Raw genomic sequence first — 19,113 nt, 5'->3', positions numbered from 1 at the left:
CATTGTCATTATTTTTGCTCCAAACCTCTTTTGGGTTTCTTGATTCAGTTAGATAGCACCCCATCCTTCCAGTTTGGCTAGACAGGAATGTAGTACTCATTCTTCATGTTGTCCTTTACAATGCTATTAACATACAATCCATTACCCATTCTGCATCCACTTATTTCTGTTCCCATGACCATTGTCCCAAATCAAGCTTCTATCTGGATCATTTCTGCATCCTACAAAGTGGTCTAACCATATACACTCTAGCTTTCTCCAATTTAGTCTCTAAATTGATGCCAGATTAATCTTTTACTAAATAAGGCATACTAGTCTGTATACTTACTTGCTTTAAACCAAAGGTTTACAAGGTTTTCTGTACATTAGATAGTAAATACATGTAGCATTGTGTTCCTACTGCTTAACTATCCCATTGTAGCAAGGAAGCAGCCATAGCCAATATGTAATGAGTATAGTTATGTTCCAATAAAACTTTATTTACAAAAACAGGATGTGAGAACAATTTGGTTTTTGAAAAATGAAAAATCTGGAACAAGTGGTATCAGGATGAAATGCTGAAATAACAGACATCAACCAAGACATCAATTGTAAAGGACATCTAAATTTCTGGTCTGAGAAACAGAGGAAGAAATCCTCAGCATTGCTGCCACCTGGGGCACCAGACAGGTGTGTTGTGGCCACAGCTGTGATGTGCATGAAGCCACCAAGCTGCCAGGAGGTGGGGTTGTAGGAAACATGGGAAATCAGAAGTTAGGTATGGATACAATATGTTCAGGAAATAGGGGAGGGGTAGTCCTGCATGCAGTGTTTCTACTGTGAATTTTCTTTTGCAGAAGTTTTATCAATTATGTTACATTGTAACTCTACCACTATTTATTTTAATTTATTGTGAATACTGTTGTAAATAACAGTGAAAATCTAACACTGACAATAAAGTCATTTGGTTTTATATTAATATGCAAATTAAAATTTGGGGGGAGCACAGCTTAATCATAGAGAACAGAAATGTGTTTGGCATTAACTATGGAGTAGATGAAATTCGTGAATTTTATAACTTAATAAAAATTACAAAGTTAATAACATTTTAGTTTTTAATTCCTAAAAGAAGCAAAAGAATATTTGAAGTAATAATGGAAAAAGATTTATAAATTTGATGGAAAACTACAAATCCACATATCCATGAAACTCAATGAATGTCAAGCAGAATAACCATGAATAAAATCACACTGAGCAATATCATAATGAAATCTTAAAAGAAACCAGAGGGAAAAGAAAATCATATTATGTACAAGGAAACAAAGATAGAGATGATTTAAAAAAAAGAAGAAATCTTTTAATCTCAAAAGTATTGTGTTAAATGAAAGAAGCCAGATATTAAAGACTACATGGTTTCATTTACATGAAATTCTAGAAAAGGCAAAAGTACAGAGCAAGAATTTCAGCGATTGTTAGGGGCCAAGAAAGAAAGTAAGAAGTTTACTCCAAAGGGCCAAAAGGAGCTCTGTGGTGAAGAAAATATTGTATAGTTTGATTGTCGTAGTGGTTATATGAGTGTATGCATTTTTCAACATGCATCATAACCTGCCCTTAAAATTGGTAAATTTTACTGACTGTAAACTATACTTCAATGAAGCGCATAAGAAATATAAATGAAATGTAGCAAAATATGACATTTTGAAGCTTTTACAATTACAGTGAACAGTGTTTCAAAAAAGAAAACATTTAAATTAATCCCTAAGAATACTCACTTATAACTCAAGGGAGAGCAGTCAAACCATGCACAGGTTTGATTCTGAAAATCAAAGATGTCTAGTTGTTAATGAAATTATTGATAAAAACAATTCTCTAGCTAGATAAATTTATATTCTGGAATGGAATGAAATTGAGAAGACATATGATTTTTGCAGCATCTAAATTCAGTAAATAAAATGTTGAAGTCATAAATGGAGAAAACTTTTTTGAAAAGTTTGGCTTATATAAAGTGTTTGCCAAGAAAAGGTACTCTGAAAGAACAGAAAAGATAACAATCCTGATAACATTTGGTATGAAATAGTTACTCATTTCAATAGTTTAGCCATTAATGTGAAAATATTCCTCATTTAGCAAAAATTACCCTGAGCTTACCAGGTAGCACTGCACTTGTAGAGACAGTATTTGTCAACCAAAATATTATAGTCTCTTGAGACAAATAAATTAAGGATGCCACGTTTTCAAAATTTTTAACAATTAAGTTCCACTTTGAAAAAGATTGCAGGCAAAAATTTATGAGAGAGTCTAAAATGTTTAGACCACTTAAAGGCAAAAAATACATTCTTCATGAAAATACCAATAATATTCTGTCAGTGGGAGAAATGGCCACAAAACTGATTGACATGTGAATATTTACCAACAATCATAATTCTGCTTATGTTATTTTCTAATGTTAAGATAATATAAAGAACATGGTTATTGTGCTTATATATGCATTATGCTATTTTTTTAATTTTTAGGATGAATTTTATTAGTGAAAATAATTTTTAAGTAGAACTATTTAGATCCACTGATAATAATTAGTTGACCAAAAAATGACAAATTCCATAACATACAAGTTTTATTTTTAGCCCCATTTTAACCTCAGAAGTGCCCCCGGTTGGATGAAAAATAACCTGGTCACTCTATATACGCTCCAAAATTTATAATGCATCTTTATTTTTTCATATATACAATGCTTTGGATCCCACTAGAATTTTCCATGTGGCTCCATAAAATGTATCTTTACAAAGTATGAAGAAGCTCAATTCAATGTATGAAATGATGCCCTTTGTAAATCCCAGGTGTTAATAATTTTTTAAGGTTGAAGGGGATAGGAAGAGGTTTAGGTCAGTATCAGCTTCTTTTCCTATGAGAACATAGTGTGTAATGATGAAAGGCAACATCATTCAGGTGGGAAGAACAAATCTGAGAAGTGACTCTAAAGATCCCAAATGATGGTTGCAAGGGGAGGTGCTGGGGTCAGGAGGTTTTCAAAGTCTCAAAGGGCTTGGGTTGAAAAATCTTTTGTTAGATGGGTTATTTCTAACACAGGTCTTCATATGTCAACAACTACCTATTTCCCCACATTGTCCATTACCAAGAACAATCTGGTTTATACTGAAGTCTGACTGTACAGTGCCTGCAAGACGTCCTCTCGTGACTCCTGTCTGGCCCAGTGACACTCCATCTATGGCCTCCACCTCTAACTCTTGACTTTCTGGATTTGTGATCTAGTTTTTACCTTTATTTTAGAGTCCTTCTTTGCTCTATTTGCCTTTACCAAACAAAACAAAAATGTGGACTAATGAAGGCTGAATAGTCCAAAAGAAAACAAAGTGCTGAAAAGTGGGAAGATTTGCATTGTGGGAAAAATGAATAAGACTAGAGGATACAATCATAGAGGGAGTGTGTGTGTCCGATTTTAATGTAAGACTCTCTTTGGCCAGCTTTATTGCCTTAGGAGAGCAACCCAGTGGTGGCTGGTTACTAGTATTTTACTTTATGAATAGCAGCTCCAGAAAACTCTATTAATAAATCTTGGTTCGCTTCTCTTATGTACTAATGGGCATATTATTCACATGCCAACACATATGATTTTCTTGCATATGTTTCTGAAAGAAAAAAAACCCTTACCCATCATGTGAAAATATAACCCATAAATTGTAGGGTTTGACTTGGCTGCACATTTCAGTCTGTGGTATACACACTTTAATTATTCTCCTTTACAAAGAGAGATAGTGGTCTATAAATGCATTATTAATGTAGAATATTTCCCTTGTTTTTATAGGCTTTGCCAGAGACCATATTGAATTTTAAGCTTTGGGTTATTTCTGAGTCAGGAACCTCATATACATTTGGATAAAAGCCAGATTTCTAACATTTATTCTTAACTTCGCATAATATTTTATACACATTATTCAGAAAGGTCTCAGCCACTTAAATTTTTTCTTACTACTCACATACATAAAAACTAAACTTTGAAGGATCATTGTCAGTCATATTGGTGAAAGATTGTTATTAATGATTCACATCTCTGTCCTGATTGTGTTTTGGGATAAAGATGTTTGTTTTGTATATAACAAAGAACTCTCTTCTTGAAGAAAAAAAATGCAGTGCTTGAAAATTGAAGTCCTTGGTTATTCTAGGTGTGTCGTATTAACTAAAAGTAAGTGCTGACCTCATAGGTTCACAGAAAAGATTTTTTGCCATAATAAACTTATTCTAATATCCAAAAGTGATCCAGAATCTGAGATCAGAAGAATCACAATCACTGAGAACAGCGCAGAAAGAGACCTTTCATTATCACCACACCCCCATGTGTCACTTTATAAATATGGAAATTGTGCCCGGAGTGATCAATAGGATTTCTCTGGAACTAGCACAGTGTCTCCAATCTGAAAATCATGACTTTTAGTCCAGGGCTCCATTTTTGATGGACTTATTCATACTTTTAAGTGAGTAAGCACTTGTCTCCAGTTTTATACTATTTTGTCAATGACTTATACCTGGTCACCAGGTGCTTGCAAAAGTATCAGGTTATGAGAAAGGAAAAGTAGAAAAAATTAGCCTCAACATGGTTGTCTCAGTTGGTGCAATAAACTCATGCCATTCAGCCAATAAAGGGTGGACCATATATCTAATGAACAAGGGTAACATGTCATTATGAAGATGATGCCTTTATAAAGAATATAATTCTTTAGCAATGTATACAAGGAGGAGAGCAGAGGAAGATGAATAAAGGAGGACCACTGAGTACAGAGAAAGAGACATTTTGGAATCAAGCAGTCCTAATTGAGGGTCTCAGCTCCTCTGCTTGCTAGTCATGTAACCTTAGAAATAATTACCTAACATTGCCTACATGGCATGAGGATTAAGTGAAATTGTAAATTATAAATGTGCAAACATCTAGCACAGTCCATGGCATGTCTCAGTAATGGTAGTTTGTCTTTCCTGTAGTGTTTATAACCTAATTTAACCTACAAACCTCCAGCTACCTGCTGTGTCAGAGGCCCCGTATTGGGGTTCCAGAGAACAAGGAAAGCATGTCATCCATCATCACCAGCTCTGTGAATATCATGAGCTGAAGTAATGTTTGATAATAATATTTTCTGAAACTCACTACAATGCACTTATAGACAGAACAGAGCATTTATGGCTAGGGCAAGATTATAATGACATAGTGATCTAGAGAAGTTAGGGCCTTGAAATGGAACTGTAAATTCAGGGTCAGCTTTCCAAGTTGAGAGAGGAGGGGAGAAGGCACTAAAGAATGAGCCAAGATGCATTTCCATCGCCTACCTCCTGAACTTCTTTTAGTCCATCTCTTCATTTCTATTCTGTCACTTCCTCTTTATTGAGAAATCATCACTTCCCCCTGGACGTTTGCCAAGATGCAAAATGGGTTTTCTGCCACCACTCCTCACCCTCCCATCTGTCGTCCATGATCTCTCCAGAGGGTTCTTTTACGAACTTAAACTTGATACCCAGTGTGTTCTGCTTAAAGACATGGCCCTCACACCTCCAAGTTGAAGTCCAATATCATCAGCATATTATTGGAGATTGTGTGTTAATTAGCCCATGGCTATCACAGCAGTATTGTTCATCACAGCCAGACATTTTCTGTATTCCGGTTGTGCCTAGCAGTGCACTTTGTACCCCAATAAACTCCAGAATGCAAGTTTCTGCACATTTGCATACACTATTTCCTTTTCTGGGGGTACCTCATCATCAGCACCTCCCTCTATTTCAGCTTCACTAACTCCTGATGGTCTTTCAAATACTCGGTCAAGTGTTATTTTTTTCTGGCAAGTCTCTTCCCTCGCCTTCTTATCATCATAAGTGTATGTTCTCCTTGTTTCCTCTCAGGAACACGTGGGCCTTCTCGACACGGAATTCACATCGCTTATTAACTGAGAGTGCTGTCTCAACAAGACCATGAGTTTCTGGATGCCAGGGAAGCATCCTTGTGCCCTCAACATCTGGCACAGGCTTAGCTTTCAAACAATAGTAGTCTGTGGGTTCATTCATAGTTAAAATTGCTATTATGTGGTCCGCATGGAAAGCTTTATGATTCTCAGTCCTTGATCAGAATAGGTGATCACGGCAAGTAAAGTACCAGTGGTAGACAATTGTGTCAGAAGGTTCTGTTGGCATGGAGAATGGATGGGAGACTGGGGCGCCTCCCTCAACAAGACAGCCATTCCTTCGTGAAGCAGGAACATAAGGAAAGGTCAGTCAGGAAGCGTTAGTTCGAGCCGAAACAATTTGAGGCCCTCCCCTTGCTTTGAGAAGTAGAAATAAAGTGCTGGAGAGGGTTGCCAGCCTGAGACCGGGGTCCAGAGCCCAGTTTTCTTCCTTCCCAATCCAGTATTCATCCATTTGCCTTTTCTACTCTAGTGGGACTTTTTTTTTTTTGGGGGGGGGGGGGGTTTGGAAGTAAGCAACTAATGCATGCCAACTCCCTGCATAATCAGTCAGGCTACAGAGATAGTTCTAACCTGGTGAGTCATGTTAGCACGTAGGGAGGTTCTCCTACTTTAATTTGGGGCTGGGGCGACAAAATATTTCACAAAACATAGCTTAGAGGCTGCAAGGAGGTCATTAACTCTGCGCTTTCATATTTATCCCTCTGGCATGTTCTCATGAAATGACCTCCTATTTTCCTCTCATTCTCCTTCCCTGCCTCAAAAAAAGAAACATCCCTGTGACGTATGGAAGGGTTCCAACATCAGCCAGTGCGTATATTAAAGTTTTAAATCAATTATTGTTCTAGCACACACCCTGGGGTTAAGAAAGAAAGAACATCCAGGACTAACAAACCTGATGGTTCTGGCAAAGTTGCCAGTCAATTCATGCTGGCATTCCTGGCCTTTTCTTTTTCTTTAATATTCCAGCCTCATTAAAAAAAAAAAAAAAAAGTTAATGGCTCAAGTAGCAATTCTTAGCATTACTATTTCATTCAGTTTCTCCAGGAGACTTCTACCTCCCAGTCTCCTGAGGCTTTCCCAGGGGCACGGTGCCCAGAATTTGCTGACTTAGTTGTACAGACAGCTGTCTGTCTGATAGTGAGTTCATTAGACCTGGATTATTCCTCCTTGCTATCTTCTGAGCATGGGAGAGACTCAGAGTTGCATTTATGAGCATGTCACAACTTGGCATCATCGGATTGAGCAAAAGACTTCATCAACATGGTTAAGAAACCAAATTACTACTGTGTATATATAACATGGTGAATTTCAACCGAACAACTATTCTGAGTTGGACCTGCATGAGTATTCTAATTCCTACTGCTCTAACTAAAATTCCAATAAAGTATGATGCTATTTTTTTTTTTTTTTTTAATCCCCTAGGCAAGTACTGGAAGTCAGTAAGGATGGCGACTGTACCAAGAGGCTGTGCTCCGGCAGGGGCTCAGTTGCAAGAGGAGACAGAGACCGTTTCTGCTCTGGCTTCCCTGACGGTGGATGTGGAGCAGCCCTTTGCTCAAGAGGATGGCAGGTATGGATCTGAGGTGGGCGAATCCTTCAGGTCAGTTGCATCCAAGCCCATCGCTCATGTTCAGGAATTTCGGTCCAGACTTCTCTCCCAACGTCTCCTCTGTTTCCACCCCCTGTCTTCTCCAAAGCCACAGATGCCACAGCACATGCTGTCGGCTGTCAAGAATCCATTCATTTGTTTCCTTCTTCATGGGAAACAAAGAGCTGGAGCATGTGGTTGCATTTCCCAGAGAAATGGAGGGGATGAGATAGATGTGAGAAAAATCACTTGTTGGTGGATAATTTAGTGCAGATTATTATGGAAAGAGCTTGCCTTCTATCCCTAGTCATCTCTGTCTTTCCAGATGTTCTTTTCTTTTTCTCATCATTTTGAAGTTACTGATGTAACAAACAGAAAAAGGGAGAGCAGAGGCTGGAAGTATTGCTAGCTGGCTGGATAGCCTGAATCCATGCAGGGTCCTCATGTCCTTGAGGTACAACAGCTACATAAAGATGGGATCTGCTGCAAAGGCGACAGGAATGTGTGTAAAAGGAAGTGTGGACTTGAGTCTGATTTTATCTTAACACTATGATAAGAAGGGGTTGATTTCAATTAGTCTTCCTATAAATGAATATAGCTTTCAGGAAAGAAAATAAGTATAAACTAAGATTGAGTTTGTTTATGCTCCTTTTAAGAAATGTTTGTCGGTTTACGCATTTTGGTGTTCACCATCCTATCCTGCAGACAATGCTATATGCAGAATTTCTTTTAAGTCTGCTATGACTGAAGCCACCACAAATGTACATGTATTAATTTTGGTCCTTTCTATGGCTGACTTCAAAGTCGCATTTCCTCAATTTGAAAGCGACTCAGGTGAGACTTTGCTAAAGCTCTGCCTGCGTGCACTCTAAAATTGCTGCGGAGAATGAAATCGGACTCCCTCTGTACATAACATCGCCATTAATTACACAGATCCTGCTACCGGTACACAGGTTGGCAATTCTCACAAGGATGAACAAAGTTGAACAGTTTCAGCTTTCTTGCTTTTACTGAATATTCAGAGTTTAATGGATTTAACATCTTGCTTTGGTCAAGAGCAGGCGAAACATTGAATAAGAGATTTCACTTTTATGCAATTATTTTTTTCTTACCATAACCACTTAAATAGCAGATTACCAGAGGAGGGAAAGTTGTACAGTGTTGTATTAGGAGGCTTCATCACACGGGCATTTGGAATATAAGGGAAAAGTTATTTTATGTCTTTGATAATATGAACTAACCCCCTGCCACTTTTAGCAAAGAAACTAACTGAGTTCATAATCCAAAGGTGTTGCAATTATTCCCAAGGCCAAATGCAGTTAGTTTCTGTCATCTGAGGGCTATAAAATGGAGGAAACTAGCATCTGTTAGTGTTGGATATAAAAGGAGAATAGCTATTCTTGAAACTTCATTTAATATAGAGAAACAAAGCAAAATCACAACCTGGATGAAGTGAATTGTAAGTAATTTGCCCATTAAATTGTGGAGCTTAGAATAATTAAGACTAATAAGTCACGTTATGAGCCCTAAGTAATGTAAAAATCTCAGCACTTTGGCAGGAATTAACTCTGTAGCATGCTTGTTGGTCCAGGTAACCAGTGTACTTGACTCCTGCTAATCCAGAGGGACTTGACCCTGGCTTCACTTCACAGAGGTTTTTAAACTTCACCTCACAGCAGAGAGAGGATGGGATTGGGAATGTTTTGACATACAGGGGAACAGAGCTGAAGTTTGTGGCCTCCATTCATATTTGTTTATCAGGTTTAGACAGATTGTATCAATTCTGATTGATTTTTCTTGTGGGAAGGAAAATAGTTTCGCTTGAAATATTTTCGATGGCTTTGAACTCACTTTTTTTCAGCAGAGGGAAAGAAAAATTATTCTAGAACTGGCTTTTGCATTTATATTGAACCATGCATGAGTTTCATCAGAGAGAGTCAGACAGAGAGAAACCTTGAAAGTCACAGAGCATTCATTCTTTTCAGGGGGATGCTATCAGAATTGTCCCCCTACTCAATAGAGCAAAGATGACTTTCAAAGTGAGATAAAAAGATGGAAACACTCTTGGGCCTTTGTTATGGATGCAATGTTATAAGTGCGCAGGAAATTGAGAAATTAGAAAAATCAGAGACCTAAATGGATGGAAAAGGGTGAAGGCAAGATTCCTTTTATAGGATATTCTTGCCAGTTATTTTGGAGGATATATTGGTGTTTGGAGTGAGATGACTCATTTTGTACTAAGATTTTGGGTAAAGCAGCTCTTTTCCTGGCCAACTCATATCTGACTCATTTACCACTAGTGAATAAGGGATAAAATGCTCCTGGCTAAGAACCATTGTAAGTATTTTTTGTTCATTTTTCTTGGATGGGGGTGGGGGGTGGAGGCGGAGGTGACAACACAGTGCCAACAGTCACTTCATTTTTGTAACTCATTAATGGACCATGAAAAATAAATTATTAGAAAACATTGATATATGGGCATTTATTTTGGGGATGATTGACTGAAATACAGTTTTTAAGACATAATTTTCAGGTGGCAAAGGACTTGAGTGGGTAAAAATGATTGATGGATCAGCCAAAACAACACAAAACATGAAAAATTTAAACAAGGCCATGTTGTATGTTCAAAGAATATTAAGTAGCTAGGCCTGGATTTATATAGCATATTGTTTTTAAAAGAGAACTGTGATCTTAGGAGCTTGTTTGCCAGGAGACTATGCCTTTAAAAAATTGTAATTTGCACTGGTAGGATATATGTTTCAAATGCTTCTACACTGAAAAGATCAATGCATATCCAGGTTCATTCTTGGATATCAGTTCAGGATCTGCTTAAAGTCAAGAAAAAGATCTGTCTGTGAATTAAAACTTCAGGGTGATCAATAATTAAGTTATTAGGAACACAACTGAAAGTTAGATTTTCAACTGTGAGTTTGACCTATTGTTTATAGTATGGATCATATTATATATTTTAATACAATCCTATCTGATTGTTTATTTAATCATTTCATCTTCCAGTCAGGCAACTTTTATCATGAATGAGATGGTTTCAAGTCAGTATATAACACAGAAGCATGAGAAGATATATGATTCTGAACATAGCCATTTTGTTTTGATTTTGGGGGGGTGATTATCTTACACATGAGTACGAAAAAAAGTGTAACAATAAACTAGAAAATCCCAAGTATCATCTGCTTTAGCTTTGAAAGGCCTGTCTGTACTGCCAAGGATATTGATAACCCTTTTTTCCTGTATCTGAAGATTTATATGGAAATATAGACCACTATTAAAATATACATTCTGCCCTGGCTGGAGTGGCTCAGTGGATTGAGCGCCAGCCTGTGAACCAAAAGGTTGCCAGTTCAATTCTCTGTCAGGGCACCTGCCTGGGCTGTGGGCCAGTTCACCAGTTGGGGGCATGCAAGAGGCAACCGACTGATGTTTCTCTTGCCCATCAGTGTTTCTCTTCCTTCTCTTTCTCCCTCCCTTCCCCTCTCTCTGAAAATAAATAAATAAATAATTTAAAAATATATACATTCATGTCTAATATACTTCAAAAATCAATTTTCTTTTTCATCCTTTAGGAGTGTATCTCCAAGGCTTCTAGAAGCTAAAGCATTGCACAGATTATGCAGGTTTCTAATTTTTTTTTCTATGATACCATTATTTTAAACCCTTGACTATCTATTTAGGCAAACATACCAATATACATTTTATTCTTAATTTTCATGCAGTGGCAACAAATCCTTAGTCGAAAGGTGGACTGAGATTTGGAAACTCCTGGTAAAAGGAACGACAGTCTGCCCTGTGTCGCTTCCTCCCTCCTCTTTCCGAGACTGTCTTTTTGTCGCTGTTTCCAGTACTGCACATGCAGTCCCGCAGCACGTGTGAGGTCCGGCTTCGTATGTAGAGGTTAAACCCAGTGCCCAGTGATGTATTTCAGAGCTCCATTCTGAATTCTTGATTAAGAACTGCTTAATTTGGAAATAGAAACACAATGAAGTCCAACCCTAACTAAAATGAGATGCGTACTAACCTGGGCTTCCCACCATCTCATCTTAGTCCGCGTTCTTTCACAGCAATCTTCTTGCAGTTACAGAGGAGGAGCAGGGTGTGATTCTAGAATCAGCTGCTCTAGATAATAATAATAATCTGCAACTCAATAATTCTGTGGTCAGCAGCAATTTACTTATTTCTCTGGGCTTGATTTTCTTTGTCTTTAAAATGAAGGGAAAATGTCATAGGGTTGTGAGTATGAAATGACACAAGTAAATTTTAAGAACTTAACGGAACACGTGACACATAGTAATCACTCAATAAAAGTCGATTTTTATTATTGTTTTTCATCATATTTCTTCTTCCTCAGTTTGCTCTATTTTCCCCCTCCTTTAACACATTGTTCATCATCCAGTGGTCTGTAATATTCAAATACAGAGGCCGTACATGCACATCTCTAAGTTTAGTTATTCAGAGGTGAAATCAATTGTGTATTCATTAAAAACAAGAATTTGACAAATAATCACTAAGCAATAAATTGATTCAATTAGCTAGTTAGTTGACTTAAGAACTTTCATAATGCCAAATACATTGTAGGTTATAAACAAATATTTATTGAATGAATGAATGAGTGAATCTAAAGACAGAGGCAAAATGTTGTGAAAATGGTAACATAACATTTTGTAATGATACCTGAGCTCTTCTTATGTCTTTCTATTATGTTTTCCAAGGGAATTGGTGTTTTTATATTTTTATGAGTTTTTAAAATGTGTAATTTATATATATTTTCTTTCATAATACCAACTGACAATGTTCATTTTCAAATATGTTGACTAATCCAAAACTATAGTACTCATATCATAAACATGGACTGACTTAGGAAACCTTATGAAGAAAGGAGGGGGAGGTGATGTGTCTAGATGGAAAATGGAACTGTCTTTATGGGGAGAGGAAAATACAGGAGTGATGGTGGCAGATCACAGGATCATCCTCTGACTTGCAGAATGAGGAGGGAGAATATCCAGTTTATGCCTTCTTTAAACACTGCCTGATTTTTTTTCTGCGAGGCAAATGTTGGGAACCAGGGTCACAAAACTGCCTTGCAGTCTTCAAAACATTCACATACTTGGTGATTGTACTCATTTTCAATTACTGTCTTAAAATGTTATTACAAACTCAGTGGCTTAAGATGACAAAAAGGTCAGAAAGCTGACACAGGTCTCTTGGGTTAAAAATCAAAAGGTTGGACGGGCCTGATTCCTTTCTGGAAACTGTAGTGGAGAATCTATTTCCTTGCCTTTTCTAGTGTCTAGAGGCTGCCTGCATTCCTTGGCTCACTAGCACCTTCCTCCTTCTTCAAAGCCAACAACTTTCTATCTCTCTGATCTTTCTTCAGGCATCACATCTCTCTCAGACTGAAGGAAAAAAGCTCAGAAGGATTCTTCTAAAAAGATGGTGGATGATTAGATTAGACCCACCAGGATAACCTAGAATAATCCTCCATCTCAAGGTCCTTAACTTTAATCATGCCTACAAAGTTAGTTTTGCCTTGCAAGGCAACATATTTATAGCTTCCAGGAATTAGGATGTAGATATCACTGGGGCTGTTACTCTCCCTAGCACAGAATCAGACATGAGCAACCAACTAATGATAAGTGACAAGTCACTTGGTAGATTGAGCTGCAGATTGAAAGAAAACCTAACATAGGCTAAGAACTGGGGAACAAATCACAGGACTGGGACATCTGAGCCAGAGGCGATTTTACCTAATAAATAAGAAGGAAGGCATCCGAGAGAGACAGTAGCTTGAGCAAGCCATATCTTTTTTTTTTTAAACTTCTGTTGCCAACACTCAGTTCAAAGTACCTTCACTTTTCTCCAAATTCATAGTAGTTTCCTTACTTACTGGCTCCTTTCTAGTGTTTTCTACACAAAGACCAGGGAACTCTTCAGAACAATACAAAAGCAACTAGAGAACAAATTTGCCATTTCTCTGCTTGAAACCCTGCAATGCCTTTCCATTCCAGTAGCATAAAGACCATCACTCTTAACAGAACCCACACACCTGGCATGATCAGACCCTCACCTTCACTGTGTGCCTTATCTTTGACATCATTCCTCTGTTTTGTGACCTGCTTTCCAACAATGACCTTATACCTTACATATAATAATATGCACAAATTGAAATATTTTTAGCTACTCCATAGTCACATACACACCACCCAGAACAGGAATAGGAACAATTTCATCACCCAGAAAGTTACTTGTACCTCTTATTAGTCAATGCCACCCCTTCCAGAACTAACCTTTATTTTTTAGCTTTAACACTGTAGATTAGTTATGCTAGTTCCTGAATTTAATCAAAAGGGGGAAAGATAATATATATTACTTTTTATCTGGCTTTTACTCCATAAGCAGAATGTTTTTGAGATCTACCCAATCAGTAGTTTGTTCATTTTTATTATTGTGCCTTAGCCCAATATGTAAACAAACCCTGTGGGCAGATATTTGACTTGTTTCCCATTTGGGGCTATTCATTCTTTTTACTGAGATCTAACTGACATGTAACATTCTATTATTTTCAGTATTCAATATTTGTGTATATTGTGAAATGAACACCACAAATGGTCTGGTTAACGTTCATCACCACACATATATACAATTCTTTTTTCTTTTGATGAAAAATTTTAAGATTTACCCTCATAGCAACTTTCAAGCATACAACCAAGTATTAACTACAGTCACTGTGCTGTACACTAAATTCCCAGGACCTAGTTTATTTTATAACTTGAAGTTTGTATCTTTTGACCACCTTCACCCATTGGCTCCATTTCTGGCAGCCACCAATCTGTTCATTGTATCTGTAAATTTAGGGAGGTTGTTAGCTTCCACTTATAAGTGAGACCATACAGTATTTGTCTTTCTTTGTGTGACTTACTTTATTGAACATGATGTCCTCAGGGTTGATAGGTCCATGTTTTTGCAAACGGCAACATTTCCTTTTTTAGGGCTGAATTTTATATATATATATATCGTCGGCAGCCGTCCGTCTCGAGAGACGATGGTGTAGCTTCTTAAGAGTCTATCTGCACCGCCGAGAATGGCTGTGCAGTCCGACTCGGGAGTGACACGGTATCTGTCTCCTCCCGTGTTGAATCGACATCTTGCGATGACGCTGGAGTGTCCTCTCCAGTGAAGCTGAAGCTACAGAGCCTGGGCAGGGTGATATGGAGGGTCTGCTGTTGCCCATGCAGCAGACCCCCACTCTCTTCGCAGCTGAAGGGTCCAAGGGAAAGACGGAGTCAATACAGCTTGGGTTCAGGTGCGCCGCAGGAGTTGCCGGTGTTGACTACAACGTCAAACCGCCTTAGGGACTCCGGCTCCGGATTTTCTGTCGGGGTTTACTCCCTTAGCCTTTCCCCTGAAGAGGTATGCCGCAAGGCAGCGGAGGTTTTTTGGAGTTAGAGTTTTCCTTCTCTGATGTGCCCTGACTGGAAGATCAAACCAGCGACACTTAGCTCGCAGGCCGACGCTCAATCCACTGAGCCAAACCAGCCAGGGTTCTTTATTTATTTAGCTATTGATGAACACTTTGGTTACCTCCACATCTTAGCATATTGTAAATAATGCTGCAGTGAACATGGGGGTGCATATATCTTTTTGACTTAGTGTTTTTATTTCCTTCAGGTAAATATCCAGAAGTACAATTTCTGGATCATATGATAGTTCTATTTTTAATATTTTTTAGGAACCTCCATACCATTTTTCATAGTCATTGTGCCAATTTACACTGTCACGACAGTGCATAAGCATTCCCTTTTCTCCTCATCCTCACCAACACTTGTTATTTCTTGTCTTTTTTATAATAACCATTCTAACAGGTATGAAGTGATATCTCATTGTGGTTCTGACTTGAGTTTTCCTGATGATTAGTGATGCTGAGCACATTTCTGTGACTTCTTTGGGAAAATGTCTACTCAGGTAGTCTGCCTTTTGGAGCTATTGTGAATAAAACTGCTATAATTTTTTTATTGTGGTAAAAAGCACATAACATTTACCACCCAAACCATGTTTGATTGCACAATTGCTACTATTAACTATATGTCCACTCTTGTGCCACATATCCCTAGAGTTTCTTCATCTTGCAAGACTGAAAACTCAATACCTATTAATCAATAACTTCCCTTTTCCCCTGTCCCCAGCTCCTGGCAACCACCGTGCTACTTTCTGTTTCTAAGTATTTGACTAGTATTGATACCTCATATAGGTAGAATCGTGTATTAGTTGCCTTTTTTTGACTTGGCGTACTATCCTTAGCATAATATCCTCAAGGTTCATCCATGTTGTAGCATATGACAAGACTTCTATCTTTCTTATGGCTGAATACATCGGTGGATGAGTATGCAATGATCTCTTCAAGATCCTCTTTTCAAATCTTTTGGATATATACCCAGAAGTGGAAGTGCTGCATTGCATGGTAATTATATTTTTAATTTTTTGAGGAGCTTAAGTCTATGAAATTTTTGTTCAAGTTTTTATTTTGTGAACACAAGCACTCAATTTCTCTGATACATACCTACAAGGAGAATTGCCAAGTTGTAAGGGAGCCATATGTTTTCCTTTGCAAGAAACTTCCAAAGTGCTTTCCAAAGGGCTACGCCATTTTTCATTCCTACCAGCAATGAATGACAGTTCCAATTGCTTCATATCCTCACCTACACCTCGTGTAATCAGTCTTTATAATTAAGCCTTTCTAGTGAGTATTCAATAGTATCTCATTGTGGTTTCAGATTTTCTCCAAAGAGTCATATTCATGTTCACATCAGGCCGTTTTGGCACATACCCTTTCCTCTGTTTGGATTACCTTTCATGTCTTCCTTATTCTCCCACTAACCCTGTACTAGCTTCTCCGTTCTCTTCCACTTATACTTGAGATCTCAGCTCATATAGTTCTGTCTCTTCTTGGAAAAGGTTCACTGACCATCAATTCCAAAATTAGGCCAGATCCCCCTGTTAGACTTTTTATGTTTCCCCTGTGGTTCCAATGCCTAGAGCAGAGCCAGGATGTGTAATATGCACTCAGTAATTATTTCTTGAATCAATGAAAAATTCAGTAAGCTGAGGCACTCCAGCGTTTATGGAGATGTGGGGCTTTGGCATGAGCTCCCATGGCTGTGGGAAGGTAAATTATGATGGCCATGCTGAAAGGCAACAAACTACCAGTTAGTACACGCAAAACATATGATGCAGTGACCCTGCTCCTGGGGATGTGGGCTGAAGGCCTTCTCTCCCAAGGTCATTGGAGTGCATGTACTAAGAAGGCCACCACAGCTTTATTAATGATGGGTGGATAGGAGTTGTCAAACCCAGGGTCCAGCCCTGGGAGCATGAATAGTGAAAGGCTGTGAATGCACACCATGGAGGTGTCAATTCACACCTGGCAGCTACAGACTAGCAAACATAAATACAGGACTGGGTGAGAAAACTAAGCAAGATAAATTATGCCTGTGTGGATAAAAAATAAAGTTTACATATAATAAAAGTATATGCTCACGAAACAGTAATACATAGCTTTGAAGAGTGCCCTTTGAACAAAATCATGTACAAAGCAAGCATTAGATTTGCTTGCCTTGGAAAAGGAAAAGGAGTTAAACTATAGGGATTAAATTAAATCAATAAAATAGCAGATGTTTCTTCCTAAACAACATTATTAATATTAATTAACAAACACTGTTTTAAAAGTCATAGGATAGAAAATACCCATTTAAAAAGTATGTAAGAATTTAATTTTATGTTATATCTGATATCAAGTTAAATTCTTTCTGCTCTTCATGTAAATTATTATAACCGAGAGAAAAGCATCATCCATGTATATGTGGTGTTTCCTTAGGGTAGCATAGTCATATCTCTGTATCTATATTCAGCACGATTTTGCGCATATGTTAGATGATGAAGGGACAGATCCAAAGTATTAAAAAACTAATATCTCACAGTGTTTGTTATTCACAAGTCAGTTTTTCCGCCTCCATTTTTCTAACTTACACTAATTCTGTAAGAAGCGTCCTTTTTCTCATGGCCTTAAACCTGAAACCATAGCTTCACAGAAGCACAGTCACAACTTGAACAGTTACATCAGCAAACTGCAGAGCTCAGACCCAAACACAATTCTCCCGGCCTCTGAAACTCTAGTATTGTTCCCTCGATAATCCATCCACCTCATGTCTGTGGATTCCTGCTACAATTTGCCCTCGCGGCTAAATTAAAGAATCATTCTAAAAGTTTGCCTTAAAACACCCTCAGAGTGTCACTAAATTAAGGTTAAATCTCAAGTATAAATTTTCAAGCAATTAGTTTTGGTTTTACCCGAGCAGAACACCCCACAGATGATGCCGAATAAAAACTATTTACACACCACCATAGTGCATTTCTTGTAGAAGTGCTGGGTCTGTAGCAGCGATTTGCTAATCAAATTCAGAATTTGATTTGAAACGCCTCCGGCAGGCAGCCAATCCAGTTATGAAAGAACAGAAGCGAAAACCAGAGCCCTAGTGAGTTTCCTCCAGAAGCTAGCTGGGTCCTTTGCTCTGTGAGCAAACTGGTTCCATAGGAAATCACTGCAATCGCTCCTAAAATAAAATATCATAGTTAATTTTTTCAATAAATTATTGGGCTGGGCTGGACACAAAACATGTCCATTTTGGAATCTAGAGTTATAAAATATTCTGACATGTTTTAATATAAACAGGAACATTTCCAATGATTGCTTGGATCTAGAATGTTTTTCCACTTGACATTTGTTTATACTTCCTAGGAAAGAAACTCTATTTATGGATAACTGAATAACACAAATAAACATTAGAGAGAGCTGAAAAATCAGCTTTGATTATGCATGAAAATCTACAATGTCATTGTGTACTCTTGTGCCGTATTCTGATTGCCTGTTTATTTTTACAGAATCGCTGGTGAGCCTATGGAAGAGGAGCCAGGCTTGTGAAGTGCCAAGTCCCCCACACTCCCCCCCCGCCCCATATTTCCTGTGCGTGACATCATTGTGTACCCCCACCCCCACCCCAGCACCCTCAGACATGTCTTGTCTGCTGCCTGGGTGGCACAGATTCGATGGAATATAAACACTGGGCACAAAATTCTGAACAGCAGCTTCACTTGTTCTTTGGATGGACTTGAAAGGGCATTAAAGATTCCTTAAAAGTAACCACTGTGATTCTAAAGTTACAGCAAACCACGATTGGAAGAAACTGCTTCCAGCATGCATTTAATATGCTGGGTGACCCACTCCCAGCCCCAAAGTATGAACTAGAAATATCCAATACAGCATTAGATACTGTTCATTACAAAAAAGCTATCACAGCCAGTGAAACGCGGGGCAAAACCTAGGAAATACTCGTTCCTGACATTCTGATCAGGTTTTTATTGGGTAACATTTTGTCAGACAGTCTCAAATTGTTTACAGGATTTGCTTTCAGCTATGAACGGATAGCAATTCCCGACAGATCGCAGGGATTTTGTTTTGTTTTGTTTTGTTTTGTTTCTCTTTTGGCCTTTGTTTTAACACATGGTTCAACTCTTGCT

The 19,113-nt window shown here is 38.1% G+C and overlaps 1 protein-coding gene across 1 annotated transcript in view; it reads left to right on the top strand.

Moving 5' to 3' along the window:
- LOC150001368 (histone deacetylase 9-like) overlaps positions 1-18,761 on the top strand; it is a 203,154-nt gene extending 184,393 nt beyond the window's left edge. The window contains exons 9-10 of the mRNA XM_090286852.1: positions 7,365-7,512; positions 18,478-18,761. Of these exons, the coding sequence (XP_090142978.1) occupies positions 7,365-7,512; positions 18,478-18,517 (188 nt within the window). The 3' untranslated portion in view covers positions 18,518-18,761. The remainder of the gene's footprint in view (positions 1-7,364; positions 7,513-18,477) is intronic.
- Positions 18,762-19,113: the final 352 nt, after the last annotated feature.

This window comes from Furipterus horrens, unplaced genomic scaffold (genome assembly GCF_987537825.1).
Source record: "Furipterus horrens unplaced genomic scaffold, mFurHor1.1.pri manual_scaffold_9, whole genome shotgun sequence".
In the NCBI taxonomy this organism is placed as follows: domain Eukaryota; kingdom Metazoa; phylum Chordata; class Mammalia; order Chiroptera; family Furipteridae; genus Furipterus; species Furipterus horrens.
The sequence above is the reverse complement of the archived record's forward strand: the minus strand, read 5'-3'. Positions and strand labels throughout refer to the sequence as shown.